At 42.1% G+C, this 21,546-nt stretch overlaps 1 protein-coding gene across 1 annotated transcript in view; it reads right to left on the reverse strand.

The window, feature by feature from the left end:
- LOC124722325 (potassium voltage-gated channel protein Shal) overlaps positions 1–20,167 on the reverse strand; it is a 980,926-nt gene extending 960,759 nt beyond the window's left edge. Inside the window, exon 1 of the mRNA XM_047247502.1 lies at positions 19,053–20,167. Within this exon, the coding sequence (XP_047103458.1) occupies positions 19,053–20,167 (1,115 nt within the window). The remainder of the gene's footprint in view (positions 1–19,052) is intronic.
- Between the last annotated feature and the right edge of the window lie 1,379 nt (positions 20,168–21,546).

The raw sequence follows: 21,546 nt of genomic DNA on the forward strand, positions 1-21,546 counted from the left end.
AGTGGCCGGTAATGCTCAATCCCTGTCCTCTGGACTGATTTGGGACCAGAATCAATCCTTCCACAAAGGTAAGAGGGATTGGAAAGTCAGAGGACATCTGGTACACAGCAATAGAAAGGGGGGCCATAATGTCGTGGAATGTCCTAATTGAGTGCTGCCGTATGGAGAGCATTGTCGAAATCGTCATTTGTAACTGCAGTTGTAAGGATCTCCACAGCAGGCCCATCAAGAACATCAATAAAGACTGGAGGACTTCATCCATAGCCGCAACATCCTGGTCCACTTTTGCAAAGAAGAGTTGATAATGGTGTGGCGACCATCCGACGTCTCAACTGCATACACTAGGCCCGTCTAGCACAGCTGCTGCTTTCTAACAATGTGCTGCATTGACGGTGGTTCCCACGGCCCTGATCTTGACATTATATCATTGCTCCCTCAAGACTTCGAGGTGTAAGCAAGACAATCTGTACCTTAACCCTGTGCATGTCAACCTGTCTGTTAAAGGATGATGCTATCAAAGGATGATTCTGAGAGTTCCTGGAGCTGCGTGAAATAAAATTTCTACTTATTTCGATGCCAATACATCTTGTCATGACCATATTCTATCGTAGTGTGATGTAAAGCAGGCTTAGCAAATTCGAGCCGCCACTGAAGCATTGAAGCATACGTTGGAAGGCATCTTTCGCAGGTGGTCCACGTCTCCTCTATTAACTGCCTGCACTCCGGATTCTGGAGGTGTAAAATATTAAACTTCCATGTGTCTCAGCCGCACTAAACTCTCTCCCGTTGGAGAGAGACACTGCACATGTACGCGATATGGGCAGAGAAGGTCGTAGGTCACAACTCAGCGTCAATACTCACAGTCGTGAGACCTAGGGAAACATAGACACAATCATGGTGACTCGCCGATTGGCTCGTAGCATAGTATATCCACTTCAGTTACCATGCTCTTATTCCCATGTGTCAGTTCATTGTGTAGCGTAGACATCATGTCCATAAAAAGCCAGAAACTTGTCGAGACGAAGTTCTTGTAGGAGGTCAATATCAGTGTCTGACTCCAGCAACATCTTGTAGAGCAAGTGAAGTTTGACCTGCGTCCTGCTTGTGTTGACATTTATGAAGCCATTCCTATAAGTCTGCTGTGGTTCCATAGTGAGGGGGACGCTCATTGAACAAGAAAACCAGCAGAGTCCATGTCACTTCAACAGACATTGGGATTCTGTCCAAACCTCCAGTTCATTAACGGTCATTGGTTGCTGCTGCAGCAGCCGCAGGTATTTCAACGTTCGTTGGTACGTCTTCAACACCATGAGACCAAGCAGTAGTGCACTGGTGCAGAGCGTCCAGGAGAGACTCTGTAGCATCCGAGGGCGTCAGTGTGGCGTCGGAGGAAGAATGGCGATGTTCCGATTGCTGTCTGTCGAGGGTAGGCATGTTTCTAGGTGGGTGTGCGGATTGTTCTGTATCCAATGGCAATGGGCATGATGTTCTGCCATGGGAGCATCCAGTGGGAGAAGGTCTCGGCAGAAAGGATCAGTGTCACCCATCCGTTGTTGCCAGCATATGTCTGATAGGGTGAGCTGAAGCCTCTTTCGTCTCTTCGGCGATGGTTGTTTATGCATGTGTGCTTCAGTATCCGAGGATGGCAGCAGTTCCTGATGGGCAGGCATGAAGGCATAACCACTGAGTCGACATCCATCCTTCCCGCTGGAACTCCCACAGCCCCTGTCAGCACAGGCGGAGCAGTAGAGAGCACAGGTATAGAAGACGTTCCCTCTTCATCTCCCAGATGTACAGCCACAGTCGGCAAAGGTTGATTAGTGGGAGGCGGCGCTGACAGTGGACTGGGGTCATTCTGGAGAACTTCGACATACGTCAGTGGAAACACAGGCGGTGTAGTCGAAACCAGAGCATCCCCAGGAGGCAGTTGCGTGATCCTCCCCTGCATACATTTCGGACGAACATGTTCTCCTCGGTCACAGCCTACGCAGATTTTTGACTGTGCATCACGTATTACGATGACGCGGCACCCGATAGTGTATAAATAGGATGGCACGTGATTAGCCAGTTGAATACCCACCTGCCTTATTCCATTGAGGACTGTGTACATGGTGAAGTGAGCCCACTTTTCAGCCATATGGCTTGCCACATTCTTGTATGGATGAAGCGCAGAAATAATTATCTCTGAATGTACCTCAAACAGGAGTTAAAACACGTATCGTCCGCAGTCCAAGCACCGCATGGTCTACAGACATGCCATCTAAATAATAGAACTTGAGAACTTCCTAGTGTCATTTAGAATCTTGTCACATGCTGTGTCATTAATGAACTTCACATACATCACACTGCCCACTATGAGTAGGTGTATGCCAATAAGATCACTATAGTCGAACTTCACATCATCTCTGAGAAACTGTTTGCTGTCATGTGCTTTTGGGCATGCATATTCATTTGAAAAGCTGACCTTCGGTGTCGATTTACGACAAGTGTTGACCATTCGTCTTATAAAAGAAATATAGTGAGCGAACACGACTGAAGCACAGAAACAACCCTAAACGCAAACATAAAAACGTAAACATAGGCGTCTATGCCGCTACAATGCCGAAGGCACACTCACCATTTCGGCTATCCAGGCATGCGTCGCGGACTGACCCATAGATCAGTCTCACCGTGTGCCCACGTCCTGACTCCCGCGGTTGCTATGATTCCCGCTCACGGAGGAATTTATTTACTATTGTCGCGGCCTGTCTAGGCATGTACGGTAACACTACTTTAAAATTTTTGTGTTTCATGGTGTACTATGCATGTCTGAGTCGAAGTAAGCACATTTGTAGTTGTGTCGATGGGACGATGGTTCAATTATCGTGACGACGGTACATGTAGGTTTGCTGAAGTCTGAGCCCTCATAATTCCCATTTACGGTCCTCAGTGTTCAATCTAAAAAGTCGAAACTAATTTCTTTTTCAAGTATTAGAATAAATATTATTTTGAGCTCATCTTTTCTGGAATATTCCTAATTTTAGATTCATAAACTTTGTTTAATCATACTAGGTCACCCATATAGCTTCGCTAATATACAGCCTAAATATATAGCTTTCTCTTGCATTTTTGTATCTTCTTCACAAAATTGGTTTGCCATCTACTTTACGAAATTTTATGTTACTGAAAGGGCGAAGGTGTTTCCTATTACCAGACAACTTTTCCGTAGAAAAATTTTACCAATGAAACAATTAAATATAGTTTAATCAATAAGGGCAATGCCAAAAATGGAAGAATACATGACACCTTGACGAACTTAGTTATTTCACCACACAACCTTTCTTCAAAGCACAGGATGATTCATTGCAAACCTTTGCCGAGGTGCTGAATACTCGCTATACCCTATCTACAGGCTGACAGTTATTGAACTATATGAAACAAAATCATAACTTCTGAACGGTTTTCGTTAGGACGTTCAAATTGCACGATTGGCCGCAGGTCATGATGTAAATTAGTACTCGCTGTATTGTTTGATTTAGCGACGAAGCCCACTTTTATTTGGATGGGTTCATCAGTAAGCAAAATTGGCGCACTTGGGGTACTGAGAATCTGTATTTCGCGATGCAGAAGTCACTTCACCCTCAACGGGTGACTGAGTGGTGTGCGATGTCCAGTCACGGAATAATCAATGCGATGTTCTTTGATGGTACACTGACTACTGAACCGCACGTGAAGACTTTGGAAGATGATTTCATCCCCATTATCCAAAGTGACCCTGATTTCGACAGGATGTAGTTCACGCTCGACCCCGTCGAAGCAGGAGAGTGTTTGGTGTCCAGGAGGAGCACTTGGGGACCGCATTCTGGCTCTGGGGTACCCTGAGGCCACGGACATGGGCCTCGATTGGCCGCCATATTTTCCGGATCTGAACACATGCGACTCCTTCTTGTGGGGCTGTATTAAACACAAGGTGTACAGCAATAACCCCAAAAACATTGCTGAACTGAAAACGGCCATGCAGGAGGCCATCGACAGCATCAATGTTCCAACACTTCAGCGGGTCATGCAAAATTTCTATATTCGTCTGCACCATATCATTGCCAATCATGGCAGGCATATCGAACATGTCATAACCTAAATCTGAATATCTGTAGTGACGTTTAAATGTTAAATAAAACGTGCGCACACCGTAGTTTGTAACTAATTTACGTTTTTTCATATATTTCAATAACTGTCACCCTGTAGGTAGCATAGTATTACAAACGTAAGTTAATTACAGACAACACATTTCAAAAGCTTTACTATTTAAAACTAAATAAACTACTTAAACGGAAACACTTTAAATTAAAAAACTATGTTTTTTGTTATAAATGATAGCGAAGGATTTTGCTTTTTAAAAAAAGTAGGATTATCAAATAATGAAGAGTTTTTCATAGAGTATTTTGCAGAAGAAATACACCAAAGTAAAAGCATGCAGTACTCGCAAATTTTCTCTCATCAAAACGATAATATTCACCACTGAGACATGGTCTTCAAATAAGTGAGATACCTGTCTCAGCGAAGGGACATTACGCTAAAGAAAGAATGTTTACGATTTTATGTCACGAATAATAGTTTCAAAGAAAACCACATGACACTAAATAAAGTACATAAAGTGAAAGAAATAATGGAGAAGTCTTTAAAGACGCAAGATTCGTACCTCACTAACAGCTAATTACGCTAAGGAAAGAATATCCGCTTTTATGTGTCTTGTATAATGCTTTTAACGAAAACCATACCGCACAGAATAAAGGACTTGAGATGAAAGAAATAATGAAGAAATGGTATAATTAAGGCGGACTAATTGCTGTTGTCGGCTATGTTCCACATGGGATGTACCATGTGTGTTAGATTCACCAGGTGTTGCAGGTAATTCATTTGTTTATTTATTTATATACACGGGTAGCACATGTTTGCAGGGATCGTTTTGTCATTGGTGAATAGGAAATCGTCTGAAGCCAAATCTATTATTTATTTATTTATTTATCTCATGCTAATTTAGGTTGACCGTACTGACCGCAATATTGAGATACTGAGCTGATGTAGTTACTAACCTTCCTAAAAAGAACTTTTCTGTTTTATCGTTATAGCTCGTGAAACATCACCACAGCTACAGTTAACATTTTAAAATTGTTTCAGTCAGCGGACTATTGTAAACGAGAAAGAGTGGAATTTGCACAATGCCGCATGTAAATAAAGATTACGATTAGTCAAAAATATGTCAGAAAGGTAGAACAGTAGGCTGGGCACACTTTCAAGTTTAGTAGGGTTGGAAGATGAATCGGTTCCTGCACAAATGAATTTAGCAAATGCTCCACTGTTTTCGTCAGGTCTATATACGTGTACGTTTAAAACGTACAACACTATTTGGGTAACTCTCTACTTAACTAACGACGTTAATTTCATTTCAGCAGAAAAGTTTACACTTTTATAAGAAATGGCTTCCGTCAGCATTCATTTAGACACAGTGTTACAAAGTACTTAATTTTCACACAACTAATTCTGTTAGTTCACGAACTCTCTTTAAAATTTGCATGTTTAAAGAACAAGTTGGCCAACAAAATTAATGGATTAAATTTATCTTTAAGTGACGAGTTTGTTAATAAATATCTGCGTCTCTATGAAACACCTCCAGTTTAAATGTTATTTGCTTTCCTTAAGCAAATTCAATAATTTACCTTCCGTTCTCCTGATCATGATATTCTAGTAGAATCTGAAATAAAATTCCTTCTGAATAACCAGGATGAAAACGTTGCCTAGTCGGAATAGCTAACATCTGGTTTGAGCATAGGTTTACAAAATTAATTGCCAGAGAAAGAAGTGACAGAGAGAGATATATATAAACAGCCACCGACGCTAAAAATTCTGTGCAATCAGGACGTTGAAAATCCACTTGCGCTTTTAAGACATGGTCGATTGAATATCCAGTAAATTAAAATCGTATCAATGGTCTGAAAGAATTTGTCATGTGGTACTTTAGTGTCTTTACACACTCTTTCCTGCTCAAACAATTAAAAAAAGAGACCTTGTTAAGTTATTACGAGCAGGCGTAGCTCGATACATCCGGGAACACAGGAACTGAGACTAATTCGGAATATAATAAAAATGTTATTACAAGGCGAAAATATGTATAGGATTGTTCTTCACGTTTTTTTTTTTTTTACTGCATAAAAGCGGACCACATTTTTCCTGGCCCCGACACCTAAATAAATTGTATTCCTATTGATTTAAAATAAACATCTTTCCATCCAATACACGTTTCATCCTCCTATATTGCATAATAAGCATGCCTCCGACCTAAACACCTGGCCAATTTGTTAATGTACCCTATATTATGAGTTTAGAGGCCCCTTTCCCACGGGTTCAAAAGACATAACATCTGATTTTGAGCCCTTATACTCTTCTTCACATTTATAATTCACTGGAGCGAACAAACACACACACACACACACACACACACACACACACACATGGAGCTAGTTATATGCAAATGTTTCAAAAACGTGTGGCTGAAACAAAGAAGGCAGTCAACTCGAGCCACATATGTGTGTAATGTTCCATCGCTTCAAATTGAGCCGGCCGGAATGGCCGTGCGGTTCTAGGCGCTACAGTCTGGACCCGAGCGACCGCTGCGGTCGCAGGTTCGAATCCTGCCTCGGGCATGGATGTGTGTGATGTCCTTAGGTTAGTTACGTTTAATTAGTTCTAAGTTCTAGGCGACTGATGGCCTCATAAGTTAAGTCGCATAGTGCTCAGAGCCATTTGAACCATTTTTTCGCTTCAAATTGAAATGATGGAAGACGAAGAATTCTATTGAAATGTTGAGAAACTCTATCCTCTCAATAAACCGGGCCAGGACGAGCCCTTGTGTAGTGTAATTTTAATTTGTAGGAATGGTTAAATTGCATAAGTCATAATGGATTATTCGGAGTGGACATACTATGTGAAAAAACTTAAACAGAGGGCACTGGCAGTCGTGTGGCAATACAGGTCTCCACTCAACGCCCACACTTCAAACACCCTACCACCACCCCACACCTGCTTACCCATAATCAGCATGTAACGAGACAAGTTCACTTGTGTGGAATAAAACATCTTAGACGTCACGAAGTACTAACAATCTGTTGTGCAATGTATGGCAAAATCACAAAATTTTTGACTGTATATACACAAAGAACCACATCATAAGTTGACTATAACAAGCCAAAAACAATGAAATTATTTGCGATTTGTAATAATCATAACGCTGTCTCGACTAGGCAATATCTTGATAAAAGTTAATACAATGGCATCGATCCGTGCTGTTCTTGAGCGATGAATTCAGATAGTGGAAATGCCGTGTGGCTAGCGCCTCCCGGCGGGTAGACCGTTCGCCTGGTGCAAGTCTTTCGAGTTGATACCACTGCGGAGACTTGCGTGTCAATGAGGATGAAATGATGATAAGGACAACACAACACCCAGTCCCTGAGTGGAGAAAATCTCCGACCAAGCCGGGAACCGAACCCGGGCCGTGAGGTATGACATTCCGTCGCGCTGACCACTCAGCTACCAGGGTGGGACAATTCAGACAATACCGAGACTATAATCAACATACGAGCCTGTTTATACTCTGTGATGACAATAAAATAAGCTATAGGCATTAAAAAGTTTTTTTGTTGGGGTACACGCAACTGGGCTCAATATTTGGCGAGATATATTGATATCGAGCACCGGCCAGTTGTTGTAGTTTCATTCTAACTTCTCAGTGGATGGTACGAAGGGATTACAAACCACTGTACTGGCAGAAACACTAACATCATTGAGGAAGATGGGACCACATATTATAAGGGGCAGTCAAACGCAAACCGAACACCCCCACAACGGAACCATGGAATAGTTTCATTCAAAAATAATCACCACACGCGTTAAGACATTTATCTCACTGGGAGACGAAACGATCAATTCCTGTTTCGCAGAACGCAGTCGGTCGCTGAACAGATTCACAGCCCCATCCACTCCTTCACTTTCTCGTCCGACAGAAACCGACGTCCAAGCATGTCTTTCTTCACGTAGCCAAAGATGCGAAAATCACACGGTGGAAGATCCAGGCTGTACGGAGAATGCTGCAGTGTTTCCCAACCAAATCGTTGAAACAGTGTGGGGGCGGGCGTTATTGTACAATACCATGATACCGTCCGAGAGCATTCTTGAGGGTTTTGACTTGCTTTGCAGTTTCTGCAAAGTGTCTTCATAGCACTGCGCATTGATTGTAGTTCCACGCTCGAGGAGTAGAGAGCCTCTGCAGTCGAAGAAAAACGTCACCATTACCTTGCCAGAACTAGTGTGAACTGTTTGGATTTCTTTGGTGGGAGAGATATGCGATGTTTATATTTCTGGCTTTGCCGTTTGCCCTTGGGCTGCCAGACGGAATAATCCTGTTGTACGATCACGCCCACCCCGACACTGCCGATCCGACGAAGACTACATTTCAGCGATTTGGTTGGGAAACACTGCAACATCCTCTGTATAGCTCGGATCTTTCACAACCTTTCATCTCACTTTCATTGTCAATGTGTTATTTCAAGTCTGCTTTAATTTATCGAATTTTTTATTGATTAATTATTTCTTTTTTTATTAACTGATTTTTATATCTCTGCATATGATTTCTGGTCATTGCGACTAAAAAATTATATCGCTTGCTTTAGGAGTTATTCTACCTTTCGTCATTCCTCTTACGGTTGGGGTGAGATAGACGGTGGTACGAATTCTTGATTCGCCTATGATTGCTTTTATTGTGCGAAGAAACGATTGGATTGTCGACTCAGTATTTTTTTAAATTTTTGACTCAGGTCTTGACCTTTGTATGTATCTATATTCACTCAAAACACAACGCTACAATTATAAATAAAAAGGTGTAAAGGAATTTATTGAATAAACTATTCTCGGTTTACAATTTATTATTATTTCTACTTCACTACCGTAATCCATTGTCGAACTGATCTCTATTTGTTAAAGTGTCGAGACAATAATCTGACGACGATCGCTGCTGCTGCGAGAGAGGTATTGTATAGTTATCCTTGCATAACAGCAGAATTAAATCAAACTACCCTGCTGAATCATATTTCGAGGTGAAGTTACGACAATACTGTTGAATGTTGGTCGTCCTGAAGATTGGAACAAGATTTTTTTCTAAATATTGCTTTTAATTAATATTCTGTATATACTGAATTTCAGAAATTGTTCCAATGGCAACCTAATTTTCTTCAGCACTCATATTCATACAAGTCGACAGGTACAATTTCTAAAATTCAGCATTGACATTAGACAGGACCCAACTCCAATGACAGACTTTACAAGAACGGCGTTGTACATTACGGTACGTTGTACATTCGTAAAAGTGTCGACCTAGGCTTTGATTTCCCGTACCCCCCACCCCCCCACCCTCCTCCCGCGCAACCACCACGAAAGTAAAATTAGAGATATTCGAGCTCATACAGTGGCTTAGCGGCAGTCGTTCCTTGTGACTGGAGCACGAAAGTAAAAAGTGACAGTCGTACATACCATCCGTCACATAACGAACAGTGGCTTTCCGAGTATAGATGAATATGTTGTTATAGCAGTATTGCTGTAAGGTGATATCATCTGGTAAGGGATTTTAAAATTAAACGTTCCTTTCAAGCGACATACGCTCCACGACGATACGATGTCACCGCGCGGGATTAGCCGAGGGGTCTGAGACGTTGCAGTCGTGGACTGTACGGCTGTCCTGGCGGAGGTTCGAGCCCTCCCTCGGGCATGGGTGTGTGTGTTTGTCCGTAGGATAATTTAGGTTAAGTAGTGTGTAAGCTTAGGGACTGATGACATTATCAGTTAAGTCCCATAAGATTTCACACACATTTGAACATTTTTTGGTACGGTATTGCTGTGCCTGTGTTAGTCTAAATTACGATGCAAAGGTCCTTCTTACATGCATGCATGTCCGAACCGACAGACACTGTAGCGACTACAGACATTGTGAAATACGTGAAATGTATTCCCAGTTGCGAGCACGGACAACCATCAGCTGTATAGTGAAACAAAGACAATGAAAATTTGTGCCGGATCGGGACTCGAACCCAGATTTCCCGCTTATTGCAAGCAGTGTGCTTCGAGTCTCGGTCCGGCACAAATTTTCATTGTCGTCGTTCCATTATACGGTTGATGATTGTCCATATTCGCAACAGCGAATAAATTTATAGTATTATACTATAAGAAGCTGAACAAAAACTCTTTTATAACGCAATGGCTGTTTTCCTTCTCGTCTCGTTTCTTTCGTTGTTACTTACTCCGCTCATCTTGCTTTTCTTCCTTCTCTTCATCTGACCGTGTTATCGCTCAGCCCTTGCTCTCATGTCGACTTATTTGCTCAATTTACGTTCCTGCCAAGGCTTACAGAAAAGTCCAAATTCAGTCACAGGTAATCTTTGTTACTTTTTTAGTTTTTTATATCTTAATAAATTTTACCTTAAAAATAATGAGTATTATAATACTGTTAATACTGCAACTGTTATCACTATTAGCCTCGTTGTTTTTAAGATGATTATTAATAATACGTAGTTTAATATCTCATTGTCAGTAGTTTGGAAATCCATGTAATTTATATTCTGTATACTGAGAGCCTAGTAACAGAAATGATGCGACAGGATGGTTCTTTTATTGTATCAGTCATCAGATTTCGCAGAGAGAGAGATCGCGTTGGTGACTTGAAAAATTTTCTTTCTATAGAAGGAGAAGAAATGTCAGAATCGATCGAACTGTACCTCTTTCAGAAGAACTACATGGAACACCAAAGGCTGTGACAAAAAGCGGGCCTTGAAAGGCGACGCCGGCAGCTGGTGGCGTACTCGTGCCACCGATCAAAGTCTCTGCCACAGTCAGCACGCGGACAGTTATAAACCACAAGCCAGCTCAACCGTGCCTTCCAAACATCAAAGGCTGCCTCCGCGTTACGCATTTCTTCTCATCTCGTTCCTAGAACTTCTGCTTATATGGCCAGTAGTTGCTGAGTGTTGAGACAGTGTGTAGAAAATGGGTTAGAAGTTTACCAGCCATAGCTATTACAAATAGCTCACAACATATTTTTACTACAGCTAAATGTACTCGTACGTGCGTCGTTTACAATACTTCTTTGCAGGCAGATGCAACATCAAGATGAATGTTTTCATAAATATGTAGTAACCACATTTATTTACAAAGCAAAAATTTGTCAGACAGGTGTAAATAACAAATTCGAAAGCGAAGAAAGTAATCCTCTCTTATTGATGCAAATTGTACAGAGAGAACCTGGTACTCGAGTACGATTCCGAACTTACGAACCGACGCCCTGTCCCCAGAGAAAATAAATGCGTTCGGAATTTCTTCTCAGTTCGTTCCTAGAACTTTTGCTTCTATCGCCAGTCTTTCCTTATTGATTAGATAGTGTGTAGGAAATAAGTTAAATGTTTGCCAGCCATATCGATTATAAACAGCCCACAACTTAGAAGTGGCGACCAAAACGTTTCCGTTTGAGGACGTTGCTGCAGCGTAATCGCAACTTAGAGCGTCTCCGATTCCGATGTGTGAGCACCGACGTGTATGTAAAAGATTTGTGTGGCATTTGTGCCTTTCTGACGCGCGTGAGGTAAATGAAGAAACGTGAACTATGGCGAAGTTATTACCAAATGCGTCCAAATAGGACCAACCTGCTGTTATTCTTTTCTTGGCTGCTTAATGAAGAATGCGTATGGGGCAGAACGTCTGTCGAAAACCACGGTTGTGGACGTGATAATGCACGTCCCAATATATCTCAGAAGTTACACCAGCTCAAGGGGGAGACACTCGAGCGCCCATCCTACAGCCCTAATCTCTCCCCATGCGATTATCACCCCTTCGTTCCCTTAAAAAAGGCGTTGATGGGTTGACGATTCCTGTCGGGCGATGATGTGCAGCAGGGAGTTACGAACTTCTTCGCGCAGCAGGACACGGTGTTTCAACACACGTGTATCTTCAATCTGATGCGTCGGTGGGATGATTGCCTCAGTGCTGAGGGTGATCCCACCTGATTGGCATACTGGTTCTGGACTGCTCTGCCTTCAAACGGAAACTTTTTGATCGCCCCTTACCTTTTCATCACAGCTAAATTTATTCGTAGTTACGTCGGTTAGAATAGTTTCTCGCAGGCGTAAGCAACATCAAAACAAAGGTTTTCATAACTATACCGTGACTGTATTTATTTACAAACCAAATATTTTATCCCATTCTTTTTTCGACAGGTATAAATAACAGACTCAAAAAAAAAAAATAATGTAATCTTCGCATACTGAAGCAAATTATCCAGATATAAGCTGGTACGACTCCGAGGTTAGAAACAAAAGCCCCTTTTCTCGATCTACATAAGCGCGGTGGTCAGGCGACGCTCCTAACTTGAAACCTGACTTTTGAAAATATAAAGCAGTGACGTACGTGCCCTTCGCTAAACACGTCGAACATACCTGTTCTTTTCAAAATTATCTCATACCTAAAACAGAGTGACAGCGAAAACGTGTAGTATTTGACTTTATCAAAATTCGGTGCCTCTATACAATATTTTACACAGGAAACAAGATTTTTATCGTAGCCCGGAAAGAAATTTAGGCACTTCCGGGAACCACGCGTGGAAACCAAAGACGAGGCATGGTTGAAAATGCAGTAGCGAGCGAGCGAACGTGAGCTCACATCAGCTACACACGGGTCAACAGGGATCCAAATCAAAGCCAGTGCCAGAAAAGTGAGGTAACATTTGTAGTCGTGAATTTGCGTAGCGACCCACCGACCGGGTCGGGTATTTATTTCCTCTAGCGGACCGCCTGCCATCCTTGTGTGACGCGTTTGCTGCGACCCCTGGAGTCGCAGCAGCCGAAAGCAGAACTATCTGCCTCACAGACAATATCTCCGGCATTCTCCGAATCTGTCTCCATAGCGCTGGAATGGTGAAATATTAGAATAAGCATAGTATGATCGAATGTTAGGAGCAGAAGACAAACATGTGAAATAAAATTTACTAGTAGCTGTAAGCAATACGGAGTGACAACACGAGAAAATATTGGATCAGAGCAATCTCCTGAAGTACAATACGTAGGTAACGAGGATTAAGTAACATTCAAAAATGAACATAAAACGAAAGAAATGTTAATGAAATTACACAACTGAGGATTAAACAACATGAAAAAATGAACATAAAACGAAAGAAATGTTAATGAAATTACACAACTTGGTTAAAAACTAAGTACATATGTAAACAAAAAATAACAGAGATGTGCCCAGACTTGTGCAGAAGCAGTGACAAGACTATGAAATATTAGTTCCACATAGTGATTAGTTACATACGAGAGAAATGGTTTGATTGGCAATACTTCACATATCACTGACCTCAATGTACAAACGAAATACTTTGCACGAAGTTGGTACATCACCATGAGAATTCTGTGTAACTGACGTATTCAGGTCAAATTAAAACTTCAGGCTTTATCTACATCTAAATTTATACTCTTCAAATCACTGCGAGTGTGTGACAGACGGCAATTACCATTCGTTGTCCCTACGAGAGCGATAGACAGAGGGCGCGGGATGACCTTGCCATCATTGCTGGCACTTGTAGAAGACAGATATTGTAAAATCGGTTTGACCATGGGTTTTACATTTGAAAATACGCCACGCTAGCAGCCTATTTTTCACCATACAATGTTTAAAATATTTCCTGAATATGTACTATTGTTAATTTCCAATTGACTAACAGTATGTAGGATGTTTTTCGCAAGTACAGCAGTGCTTAATCTTCGAGAAAGATCTTCGTCTAAGTTCACTAAGACTGAAGGTAAACTGTGTTTTCTGGGTACTAACGCGACTATTCCAACCGAATTCTACCGCCTCTCGAAAGACCTTTTTGTCACCAACCATAGCACATACACTGTGTGCAAGAGTTAACAAGAACAGTGACTGATAATTAGTCCACACAATCACTTTTAGAGAAATCCTTACGTCTTTAGTTTGGTGCATATTTGACATTTCAGTTGGCAATAGCACTTCTGATACTCGATATTGGCTCCTGTAGCTCCAATCGAATCTAAATAATTATGAAAATTTGATGCCACGTTCGAACACATTTATTTAAACTGACTGACCCTCAGATAAAATATGTATATATCATACTGTACATTATGGCTACATTTAGATTCCATTTATTCGTAGCTAGTGTGTTCTCGGAGCTGTTGGAAGACTTTGCCGCCTCAGGTGTCCACCAAATGAACTTCGGCACTATACATGGAATGTCTATGGACATTTATCACATTCTTTTATACTACGTGGTCACGAATTCAAGCTATTGAACGACATCAGTTTCTACGTCAGTTGTTAAACAGCATGAACTCGTACAAAAAGTTGGTTCTTCCACAACTCGAAATCCATGATCGTGAGGAAGAATCATAAAAAGTTAGGAGGAAAGATACTAGCTGGGTCGTGTTGAGTGGAGAGAGCTCTAAATTCAAGCAAAGTCTGAAACAACAGACAAAATGTGTCTCTCCCACTCACATCCCAGTCTCCGTTATACGACAGATAATTTGGTTAGATACATACTAAACAAACTGACATTCTGAAAATCGTGTACGTCTGTAAAAACATCACACATACAGTGAACATTCCTACAATATCCCTACCACCCCTCATAAAGAAGGGTCATGCAATGAGGAGGTACCTGTTTCAACATTTAAAGGATGGGAAAGGAACACAAGTTATGGACCAGCTACCACTGACTGCAATATCACGTTTTATCGAATATGACGGCATCGGCTTAGTTGATGGAACATTAATTCAAGATCTCGTCGTTGGTTTGCCCTTTTTCAGAGGTCGTAGTTTACAACTCACACCCGTATTTGAACTACATTGTAAGTCCCACGATTATAAAATAATTTTCTAGAGATGATTCAATTAAGTTTGACTTAGTTTAAAAAAAGACAGCGGCTTAACTATTACTGAACTTTGGTAGTTATCCTGCCTTTTCTCGCGTGTATAATGGAAACTATATAGACGGGAAATGCATAGTTACGTGTTGATAGTAGGACGTTAATGGAAGTGATTTGCCAGATCGGCATTACTATCGGTAGATGATGCAATGATGGGCAAGGAACGCAATTTATGAATCATTTCCACAGATTTTAATATCATGTTTTATCTGACCTGAGGGCATCGGCATAGATGATGGAACGTTAAATTCAGTATCAAGGTTTCTGATCCAGCACAAGTTTGTATTCGGTATATTTACAATGGACTATTAAAGGAATGGAAGAGAAAGACTAAATCTAGCTTTTCTATATAACTTTGACAAAAAAGTGGCATGTAGTTAACCGTTCTCATTGCACATCATTAACAGTCTTTTGTTGTCGATTCGTAAGATGCAGCTGATAATTTCGGAACGTAACGGAACATAACGGAGTACCCTTTTGTAATTAGAGATTGTGCTGCTACCTTTCGTCCTCTATCGGAAGACGCAAATTGCTCCCACCATCAGGTTTTGAACGGGGTAATTAAAGTTCCTGCATTTCATTTCCGTTATTTAATGACCTCACCTGTGGAAATGGGTAAATAATATACAGAAGCCCGTTTCAGTTTAAACAATGATAGTACGAAAGTTCCATTGATCTCCACAGGTTCTGTTAAATTTTTAATAGTGAGACAAAGGAAGACGAGTATATTGCAAGGCAAACATACAATTTGTTCGCCCTTCGTAAAAACTATACTTTGTGTATCGCTCTTTGTTCAGCTGTATTTAAACATATTTACCAATCGACACAGAACTGAACCATCCAGTTGTGTCAACTACTCTCCTTTACATTCTTATTTCTGAGCTAGAATATTTGTAATCGAAGACTTTTACTCTGTCATATCTTGTGTCTAATAAGAAGGAGGTAGTGTATTTGGCATATATTTTTATAACTTGTAAAATGATTGTAGCGACAACACATGTCTGTAATCTTAAGCCGTTTGGAAAACCTTTAGTTACATCATGAACTTCGTCAATACTTTCTAATTAAAGTAACCCTACGTGACCAATTTCATAAAAGCTACCGACAGTAAGCGTGAATGTAGTTGGAATAATTAAAGAAAACGAACAGAGAACCATGCAGAGGTACACATAAGTCAAATGAAAAAGGATAAATTTTTCCAGGTAGATCTGCAGTTAATATTTTATTTGAAAATCATATGCAGTATCAGATTTTCGGTTTAGAAATACGAGCAAGAAAACTATGGTGGTTGAGATTTTGTTTCTTTACGCTTAGATTGAGTGCAGTAATACCGTAATTTTAGTGGAGGAAAAATGAGGAAAACGAAGTTCAGAATTTATCTGGTGACTAACTTCCTCCATGCAACCAATAAAAAAGTTTGATAGACCGTAGGGGTGCAAAAGTACATCATTTTGTTCCCTTTAATCACGTTTATACCTTAGTGGCGTGGGAGTAGATTTCCGAAATCATTTAATAGTTTGGATCACTGAGGTTAACCACATATTTTAGTATTAGTTTCTGAAACGTTAACGTGGACTCTGAGTGACTGGGAGAGCCTGCGTGAGTAAAACTCACACATAAGCTCAGAAACAAAGTATTTTTTTTATATAACACTCGGAGAATATACACAATGTTTTCCTTCTATATCCCATTATTGTTAACCTATCTTCATTTTCATAGCTCAGTTCGTGTTCAAAAATTTTTGAGAAAACTAGGATGTAGAACGATACAAAAGTCCATCCAATTCGAAGTATATCCAATTCCATTATTCTGTTGAAAAGTCATTCCCTCGTGATAAAGCTACTCACAAGTGTTAACTCTCCTTTAAGGTTTGACTAGCGTGTGTCTCCCGTCTCATATTATTGTAACGAAATATGAACTGCTTCTACGAATCGCAAGAAATTTTACTTTTACGGACTAATGATTATGTGCTTATGGACAACCCTAATATTTTATGTCTAAATACAGACCTCCATTTATAAAATATCACTGAGGATTTGAGTAATATGTATGTTTTGATGGAAGCATTTTAGATTTGTCTATTCCTTATCACGCATCCGCAGAACACTTGCACTCTCAGTCTGTCAAATCAATGAAATTCCATATTATTGGCCCTACGATCGGTATCACTTAGGTAACGCAAAGGAGCTGGGCATATCTTTCGGTTGGCTACATTGCGTGAAATTTGGCTATGGGATAAGAATTTTATTGTATGATTACTAATCATCTGGCTTGTAACCAGTACTTATATAACAACGGCGCAGCAAATTTCACACTGGAAATTTCCGTTAAATGATTTTCAGGTCAATGCCCAAAGCTACAATACCCTGTCGAGTAAGGGACGTAAGCTTCATGTAATTTAGGGTGAAAAAGCGGTTCACTATGTGTACTATAAATCTCTCCCATCATCAAAACGGTGTTCTGCATCAATGATTGATATATGAATGAACTGAAAACTTTTAGAGAAGTATGGTGTTATATTTCTTGCAGGGGTTACTTAAATTATCAAGAATACAGTGATAAAAAACGGTAACAAGTGGCAACCTAAGGATTTCCTATAATTAATTGTATTTTTCAGTTTTTGTGGAGTTGATTAAAACGATTTTAAGCGGGGTGTTAAGTTAATGACTCATTAAATTATTGCTGGTTCAAAATCTCGAATTATGGTTAATGTTTTAGTACTAAACTTTCAGCTGACAATTACCACCCTTGAAAAGATCATTTCCAACTAATGTGAACAATACAATGCGAATAACTATTGTTAACGCAATCACTGAAGTGTCGAGAAACTGGTCTTTCTTGAAAAGACTGTGAAAGTACTCATATATATGCATTGAGACTGGCTTCAATTCTAGACCGTGAGTGTGGGGGTCGTTATACTGCCGGTAGCAGTGCTCAGCGCCCACACCGCAACTACGGAGTTGTACCAAACGCTCATGTACAACAACGGCGCTCTCTCTCACAGTTAAACAGCTGCCGATGTTCAACATTAATGAATCCTTGAAAACGTGACACTCCACAGCGACGTAAGTCTCTCCACGCTTCGAAGCCGTCATAAGTCCTACCAAATTGCACGATGATCGCCAAAGCCAAAGTGGTGTTTCGCATTGCTGTAATAATCGTGTGTAATCTGAAGATTTGACAACATTTGTCGACGAGCTTATTGATACGCAAGAGCCTCGTGCAAAATTAAGATATTATGTAGTATCCAAGAAGAATAAACTCATTAAATAGTGCCGAGATTGATTTCCTTCATTAACTCGAAGTATCCAACGTACAGTGACTACGGGAATATATTATTAACGACACATTCTTGGTTCTGCGATGTAAAAGTTATGGAAGCAGGAAGTAAAATGCAGAAGAAAGTTCAAAGCTCCAAATCATGAAAAAAAAGGACTCACAGGTAACAACCATTTTTTTCAATGACACAGGAAAGACGATAATCAGTATGAGAGGTTATTGACATTTTAACTGATTTTGACTATAGTTGGACGCTCTAAGCTGGACTGGATCTAACTTTTAATTTCCTTATATTATGTTCACCCTGTTCTTTTAATGTTCGTGTATTGTGAACACAAGTAAATGTAGTCGACTAATTAAGCACTTCACTGTCAAAGAAAATTAAGCGTTCAAAGGTTACGCAGTTGAGTTTCAATATCAAGTACCGGGGAATGTAAGGCCTCCTTCCACGTGCAATCTGCGTGCGAACTGTTTGACGTGCGGAGAGTAACTGCATAAAAAAGAGAATCAAAATTCTATATTGTGACACTTGGCGGCAAAAGAGGTCTATCTGCGACTACGAATTTTTAAGTAGATGCAGAGCAAATTCGGCGGAAATAAAAGTTGAACTTTGAATATCTTTACAGATATAGCTAGACTTAAGCACCTCGGCGAGCACCTGGAACTTTCTGTACAGAAGAGGATTGGCCACAACTTGTCTACAAGGCAAGTAGTAGGTAAGAAGAAAAAGAAAAGAGAAGAAAAAAACAGAAATATACTAACCCAAGTGTCGTCATCGTGACGATGGTGTACCAGAACGCAGCGGGAATCGAAGTGAAATTGGTGTCGTCGACGTTCTTCTCCGCGTAGAACATGACGGTGGCGAAGATGATGATGGCCATGGCGAGCGAGAAGACGAGGAAGCCTAACTCGGAGGCGCAGGACTTGAGCGTGTAGCCGAGGATGCGCAGTCCCTGAGAGTGCCGGGAGAACTTGAAGATACGGAAGACGCGGAAGACGCGCAGCGTCACGAAGGCGCCCGACACGTCGTCGTTGTCAGTAATGCCCAGTCCGATGTAGTAGGGCAGGATAGCCACCACGTCGATGATGCTCATCACAGAGCGAACGAATTTGCAGCGGTCCGGGGCGGCGAACAGGCGCAGCAGGTACTCGGCCGTGAAGATCATGACGCACGCCGTGTCCAAGCAGAAGAAGACGATTTTGTAGCGCTCTCCGCAGGGCAGCGTGCCCGCGCGCCCAGGCCGGAGACCGCAAGGTACCGTCTCCACGACGTTGGCCATCACCGACACGGCGATGAAGAAGCCGGTGACGTAGTAAAAGACGAGCGCCGCCGTCGACGTGTGCGGATTCTCGAAGGCGCGCCACATCTTCTGCCGGATGTTGGTGAGCTGCTGCAGGTTCTGGTCGCCGTTCTCCGATAGCTTGTCGTCCATAAGCCGCTCGGCATTCTCGCGCTTGCGGTCCCGATAGTCCTCGTAGCAGCAGTCGCCGATGACGTCGGGGAGGATGCCGAAGAAGGCGAGCTCTTCGTCGTAGCTTGTGAGGCACTCGTGCTTGGGGTAGTGAAGCTTTCCCGTGCGGTAGTAGTTGAGGATGTGCCGGAAAATGTCTGGGTCTCGGTCGAAGAAGTATTCCTTGGTCTCTTCGTCGTAGAAGAACTCGCGCTCGTTGGAGCCGAGCAGCGTGTCGGGATACTTCTCGAGCGTGTTGCGCCAAGTCTCGAAGCGACGGCCGCTCACGTTGATGAGCAGCTTCTCGTCGTCGGCCTTGCGGCGGTCCTTGGGCACGGGCGGCGGCGGCAGCGGGTGGGTGGCGATCGGCACCCAGCCGATGGCCGCGGCGCGCGCGAACGGCAGCCACGCGGCCACCGAGGCCATGCTGTGCGGCGCTATGTCTACAGCGCGCGCGCGGCCCGCATGCTGGCGTCGCCCCAGCCAGGCCCTGCACTGCCCGCTGCCGAGGCTCGCGCTCCGGCTTTGCCGCCACGCCGGCGCGCGGTCGATGCGACGCAGCTGCGCACGCGCCGCCCACCGCGACGGCGCCGCCAGATCTTTAGCCCGCGCCGCCTTTCACTTCGTGCCCGACCTACGGATCGTTCGCACGCCAAATGCGATATCCTCATTTTTCCGATCCAGTTTCGTATCCTTCTCGAGCTCTCCGACGCTGCTTCCCGGCGCTGTTAACCCCCTTCTCCTTATTTTCCTTCTATTTTCAATTTACCACCGAGAACTCCTGCGACAAAAGTCTCGCTCCGCCTTAGATCTACTGGCATCGCGTTTGTTAACGGGTGGACGCATTTCGTTCGCGTAACAACTGTTAATTATTTATAATAGCATTCGTGAAAAGTTCTTTAAGAACAGTGCCGAGCGATCGAAAACAAAGAAAAAAGTGAAAACTTAATCAATCGAAAAGCGTTGTTGGACGAAGGAGTGACAGAGGACTAAACAGTACCTTAAAAAAATATGCGCAGCAGTTTTTCCGATATTCGAGTCATAGCTTTTGACAGACTATATAAAAGATGTATTTACGTGTATTTAGTACCCACTGTTACACCAGACACCGAGCGATGTGTCGAACATTGTTGTCCTGCATGGGATCCTTACCAGATAGTACTGGAGGAGGATATCGAAAAGTTCAGGGACTGGCAGGTCTTCCTATATTAACGTAAAATGAGACAGAGCGTACCACGGATATAATAAGCGAGATGGGGTGCTGATCATTAAAATAATACACTACTGGCCATTAAAAATGCTACACCAAGAAGAAATGCAGATGATAAACGGGTATTCATTTGGCAAATATATTATACTAGAACTGACATGTGATTACATTTTCACGCAATTTGGGTGCATAGATCCTGAGGAATCAGTACCCAGAACACCCACCTCTGGCCGTAATAACGGCCTTGATACGCCTGGATATTGAGTCAAACAGAGCTTGGATGGCGTGTACGGGTACAGCTGCCCATGCAGTTCATCAAGAGTAGTGACTGGCATACTGTGACGAGCCAGTTGCTCGGCCACCATTGACCAGACGTTTTCAATTGGTGAGAGATCTAGAGAATGTGCTGGCCAGGGCAGCAGTCGAACATTTTCTGCATCCAGAAAAGCCCGTACAGGATTTGCAACATGAAGTCGTGCATTATCCTGAAGAAATGTAGGGTTTTACAGGGATCGAATGAAGGGTAGAGCCACGGGTCGTAACACATCTGAAATGTAACGTCCACTGTTCAAAGTGCCGTCAGTGCGAACAAGAG

The sequence above is a fragment of the Schistocerca piceifrons genome, chromosome X (genome assembly GCF_021461385.2).
Source record: "Schistocerca piceifrons isolate TAMUIC-IGC-003096 chromosome X, iqSchPice1.1, whole genome shotgun sequence".
Classification (NCBI taxonomy): domain Eukaryota; kingdom Metazoa; phylum Arthropoda; class Insecta; order Orthoptera; family Acrididae; genus Schistocerca; species Schistocerca piceifrons.